This window comes from Fukomys damarensis, unplaced genomic scaffold, assembly GCF_012274545.1.
Source record: "Fukomys damarensis isolate Sample0158 unplaced genomic scaffold, DMR_v1.0_HiC HiC_scaffold_38, whole genome shotgun sequence".
Lineage (NCBI taxonomy): Eukaryota > Metazoa > Chordata > Mammalia > Rodentia > Bathyergidae > Fukomys > Fukomys damarensis.
The window spans coordinates 2,688,196-2,694,195 of NW_022900950.1; the positions used below are offsets into that span (position 1 = coordinate 2,688,196).

Sequence of the window (6,000 nt, forward strand, 5' to 3'; positions counted from 1 at the left end):
ATATTCAGTGAGATTTCCTATTTTTCATGTCACCAGTTTCTTAAATTTTTGATTGTTTCTAGTTGAGACCATCTCTTGGCATTCAAATTTAGAGATTAGAATGTTTGCACCTTATTAGAAATGTGTACTGTAGGTAATAGGGGGACTTATGGATATATTTATGAATATCTTTAGATGTTTTTGTTTTCACGAAGTATTACATTTAAAGGAATGCCTTTTTTATTTTTGTTTGTTTATGGTACTGGGGATGGAACCCAGGGTCATTCAGTCATTGAGCTAAGTCCCCAGCCCTTTATTTAAATTTGGAGATAGACTCTGGAACTTGGAATCCACATGCCTTAACCTCCCAGAGTGCTGGGATTACAACCATGTGCCACCTCTAGAGACTGGGAAATTTTATTTATTTATTGATTGATTGATTGATTGATTTTTTTGAAGCAAGGTCTCCCTTTGTAGTTCAGGTTGGCCCTGAGCTCATTATGTAGCCCAAGCTGGCTTTGAACTCAGGGCGATCTTCCTGCCTCAGCCTCCTGAGTTCTGAGATTACAGGGGTGTGCCACCATGACTAGCTGGGAAATTTATTATTGACTCAGAGAAATTTGTATCCATTAATAGTGGTGACTAAAACAGATGTCTGCCTTAATGTCTAAAATTTTAGAGCTTCACCATTTCTATTATATGCCTACCAGGCACTGTGAATAGGGCTTTGAGGTATAGCAAAGATTAGAATATCAATGTCCTTAAGTCTTATTTTTTTTTTCAATGTGTAAGAATAGTAATGACTTACTAACATTACTGAGATGTCAGTAATATTTCACTAACATTTTCAAGAGCTTGCACTGTGTATCTATAGCTATAGTTACAACCCTAATATAAGTACTTTGTCTCTTAAAATTGGTCTTCCCCTCCTCTCTCCTTATCTCCCCTCCTTTCTCTGTTCCTCTGCTCTCTGGCAGAGGTAGGAATTGAACTCAGGGCTTTCATACTGAATATACATTCCCTGCCCCTGTATTGTGTTTTATTTTGAAACAAGGTCTTGCAAAATTGCCCAAGCTGGGCTTGAATTTGTGATCCTTCTGCCTCAGCTTCCCAGAGGTATGTGTTGCCATCCTGGTGAAAACTTTGTATTTTGATAATCAGACAAATATATTACAAAGAAAATTCGTGTATTATTTCCTTTTTTTTTTTTTGGTACCGGGGGTTGAACTCGGGTCCTTGCGCTTGCAAGGCAGGCCACCGAACCGCTGAGCTAAATCCCCGGCCCTATTATTTGCATTTTGAATGAGGTGATTTTTTCCCCCTTCTCCAGTGAAAGGTCATAAGTGCCTAGAGTTAGAATTTGTCTTAAATAATCCAAAGATAGCTAGTCACTGAGTTTTATACTCAGAAATATGGATTGGTGTACTCACTCATAAATTGCCACCCTTTGAAAACTTTCTCTGTTGGAAACAGTGTATGATTACTAAACTGTATGGTATGTCATCAATCATTGATTTGTTCATTTTATACATTTTCTCCTATTTGGCTCTATTTAAAAGGAGGTTTTTAATTAAAGAGGTATTTCTCAAAAGCTAATATTAAATATATTGAATATTGTCTTTGTATCTTAAGATTTGTAGTCATTGATCATACTATTAACATTTCTGTTCACTTTTTTTTTTTTAAAGATTTGCTGGTGATTGAACCCAGGGCCTCATGCTTGCTAGGCAAAGCACTCTATTACTGAGCTACACTCCCTATCTCTGATACTTGTTATGTCTTACAGTTAGTAAGAAAGTAGGAGGACCTGGAGGGATTGTTCTCAGTAGTAGAGCATTGCAGGAGGCCCTTGGTTCAATTCTCAGCAACCAAAAAAAAAAAAGGTAACTTAATTTAGCATTCAAATATATAATTGTGTAGTGCATACATGTTCACTGTTTTTACTCAGCTTTTTGCTGGTTCCTAGGATTCAAAAGAAGTATTATACAATTTCAGTACTTTATTTATTTAAAGATAAGGTTTCACTCTGCAGTTTAGGCTTGCCTTGAACTCATTATGTTGCCCAGGCTGACCTCAAACTTGGTGGCTATCGTCTTGCCTCAGCCTCCCAAGTGCTGGAATTACAGGCATGCACCACCATGTCTGGCTTACTTCTTCAACTTAGAAAATGAAAGAAAACTAAATTTAAATGACTTCCACAGAGGATATTTTGAAGTATACCATTCTTATCACTGATTGGGGAAAGTTAGGAGGTAATATGTTGAAATATGCTTATTTTGTTATTTCATGTTTAAATGAAGCGAGTAGAGGTTGCCGGGGAAACTGAGACCGGGAGGATTGTGTTTGAGGTCAGCCTGGGCTATGTAGTGAGACCCTTTCTCAAAATAAATTACTGAACCATTTTAAAGTAAAATGAGCTTTTAATTATCTATATTTAAATGAGTCTGTCCTAAATAAAAATTAATATATTTTGGAAAATGAGCAGTATTTGAAGTTTGTACCCAGATAAGAGAAATTAGTAATTCAGTAATTTTGTTTTGCTATATTTCTTTTCTCTCTCTCTCTCTTTTTTTTTTTTTTTGATACCAGGGATTGAACTCAGGACCTTGTGCTTGTGTTGCAGGCATGGTGCCACTGAGCTAAATCCCTGGCCCTTTTGTTGCCATCTTTTATGTTGTATTAAATTGGTATATATCTATGCTTAAATACTCTAATAACCAAATTAAAGTATTTTCAAAGCGGTTGATATGTAAGCAAGTAGATATTATAGCCTATTGAATAAGTGGATGATATTTATGTTTATTTCTCTTCTTAGTGAATATTACTTCAGTATAGAAAATTTGGAACGAGACTTCTTTCTTCGGAGAAAGATGGATGAACAAGGTTTCTTGCCTATTTCACTGATTGCTGGTTTTCACCGTGTTCAGTCTCTCACCACAAACCTTAATCTCATCTTAGAGGTAATTATTTATTTAAAAAAATCATCTATTTTTCACCCAATTTTTCTGTGAACCTGAGACTAGGGTGAAACAGCTATAGTCTTGGCTACTTTAGAGGCTGAATTGGGAGAATCACTTGATCCTATGAGGTCGAGATCAACTTGGATGAAAAGACCCAGCATAATTTTTTTTTTGTACCAGGGATCAAACTCAGGACCTTGTATTTGCAAGGCAGGCAGGAGAACTACTGAGCTAAATCCTCAGCCCTGAGATTAGGTTTTTATAGTCAATAGGTAGCCTAGGCTAGCTTCAAACTCGAGATCCTCCTGACTTAGCTTCCTAAGTGCTGGGAACATGCCCAGCCAACTTTGACATTTTTTTTTAGCATTCTTGGACCTTTCATCTTCAGGTTGCTATAAAAGAGCATATTTTCCTATTTAATTTTTCATATTCTACAGAAAGACTAATTTAAAATAGACTAAGTCTCCCTCTTTCTAGTTTCTAGAAATGTTTTTTTTGGAGGGGGGGCTCCAGGGATCGAACTTGTGACCTTGTGCTTGCAAGGCAGGCAGTGGAACCACTGAGCTAAATCCCCAGCCCTCTAGAAATGTTTTTAACATTTTCTTTTTCCTCTATTTCCTACATATATAGCCATCAAATTACCCTGTGTAGCTAATACACAGTCCCTGGCACCCACTAGTCTCTTTTTTTGTCCCTGTAGTTTCTCTTTTTTCAGAATAGCATATATAAATAAATTTTAGAGTTTGTAGCTATTATTTCTTTTTCTTTTCTGTTCTTTTCTTTTTTTATTTAGTTCCAGGGATCAAGCTCGTGATGTGCTTGTGAAGCAGGTGGTGGAACCACTGAGCTAAATCCTAGGCTGTAGCCAGTTTCTGATTTCTGTCAATTAGCATAGTACTTTTGAAATTCATTTATGTTGTTGCATGTATCAGTCATTTATTCTATATTGTTGGCAAGTATCTCATGGTATAACTGTGTTGCATTTTATCATCCTCTCGTTAATGAATATTTAGATTGTCTCTAGATTATGGAGGTTATGAGTAAAGCCTAAAGGTTTTTGTGTGGACATATATTTATTTGTTGGGTAAATATCTAGGATTGTGATTATTGGAATATATAGTAAATGTATATTTATCCTTATAAGAAACTGCTAGCCTATTATCTAAAGTGGCTTTATTATTTTGCATTCCCACTGTTAGATGTGAAACTTGTTACTCCACAGCTTCTGCAGCACCTGATATTGTTGGCTATTAAAATAATAAGATATGTAAACCAGATGTGGTGGTATGTGCCTGTGATACCAATATGTGGGAGGCTGAGTCATGAGGATCAGGTGTTTGAGGCTAGCCTGGGCTATGTGGTAGGACCCTGTTTCCAAAAAAAAAAAAAAAAAGTATTGGTTTCTCATTATGGTTATTTTCCATTTTACTAATGAATTTGGAAATGTTGTTACTTGTATACTTTGTGTTGAAATACCTGTTCAGACCGAGGCAAGATACTGCATATTTGTAATCCCAGCACTTTGGAGGCTAAGGCAGGAAGGTCACAAGTTTGAGGCCAGCCTGGGCTATATAACAAGACTTTCTCAAAAAAAAAAAAAAGGTTTGTGGGGGTGTTTCTGTGTGGTAGAGCACTTACTTGCCTACCATATGCAAGGCCCCGAGTTTGATCCCTAGCACAGAAGAAAAAAGTCAATTTAAAAAGAAAGTGTTGGATGTGGTGGTGCAGGCCTATAATCCTAGCACTCTGAGAGGTTCAGGTAGAAAATTTCTCAAGTTCAAGCCAGCCTGGACAACTTAGTGACTTAGTGAGACCTTGTCTTAAATAATAAAAGGTCTAGGAATATAGCCCAGTGCAGATTCCCTGGGTTCAACCTCCAGTATTGTAAATGAATGAATGAAAGAATGAATAGGAAAAGAATAAAAGTGAAATACTGATTATTTGGGCCTTAGAAGGTTCAAACAAAAAGTACACCTAGTGGCTGGGGATTTAACTTAATGGTGCTGCTGCCTGCCTTTCAAGCACAATGTCCTGAGTTTGATCCCTGATTCCCCCCCACCCCACCAAAGTATACTGTGGACAAATTTGAGGTAAAGACCTAGATTAAACAGTGTTAGACATACTTTTATTACTAACAAAATCTTGGTAATCATAAGTTCTTGAACATTTTATTGTTTACAATCCAGTTTTGGGTACATGAGATTCTTTACTGTATGAATATTACTTTGGGTCCTTTTCTTAGTCATATGAACCTATTATGAATAACTACAAGTGGTAGAATACATATATCCCTTAGTGCCTGGTAGTGGGAAAGATTTACATTTGCAAAGATCTGGAGATAAGAAAGGAAGTACAAGTTCTGAGAAATCACAAGTTTAGTCAGTTAAGCATACAAGGCTTGGGGCCAGCATGTAGCTCAGCAGCACAGCGCCTGCCTGGCAAGTGTAAGGTCCTGAGTTCGATCCCCAGTATCCCCCCAAAAAAGAATACAAGTCTTGAGAGTAATAGTTCTAAGGCTGATGATATACAAATTATGCTTTTAAATCCTTAATACTGTTTTACAGCATAAGTGTTACTTGCCCTGTCTTAATAGAAGTTTTTAAAAAGAGGTTGCAGTAATTTGCATAGAGTATACACCTGGCAAGTTTCAGAATCAGACTTCACTAGGTCTAAGAAAAGAAAGACATAAATAGCAAAAAGGTCACAGGACAAGAATCAAGAACACAGCTAAAAAAAGCAGAAGAACCACAATCAATAAGTTTAGCTTTGTAGACCTGCTAACTCAGGCAGAAATGAATGTCATCCTTAGTATTTTGCTTCTCTTAGTAGTTTTTTCAAGGAGGGAAAGATTTGGGTATATTCCAATATATATATATATGATGAAGCTGATAGTGACTGATGATTAAAAATATGATCAATAGAAGGACTTCTTTGAAGACGAACAGTAACAGCAAATGCTTACTTAGACATTACCACATAGGCCAGATAACTGTCAGTAACAGTATTCTCATGACAATCCTAGGAAGTATATATTATTATTATTATTATTATTATTATTATT

The 6,000-nt window shown here is 36.4% G+C and overlaps 1 protein-coding gene across 4 annotated transcripts in view; it reads left to right on the forward strand.

The window, feature by feature from the left end:
• Positions 1–6,000, forward strand: part of Larp1b (La ribonucleoprotein 1B) — a 129,717-nt gene that overhangs the window by 24,817 nt on the left and 98,900 nt on the right. For all 4 annotated transcript variants that reach the window (XM_010618863.1, XM_010618864.1, XM_010618865.1 and 1 more), the window contains exon 8: positions 2,795–2,939. In XM_010618863.1, the coding sequence (XP_010617165.1) occupies positions 2,795–2,939 (145 nt within the window). The remainder of the gene's footprint in view (positions 1–2,794; positions 2,940–6,000) is intronic.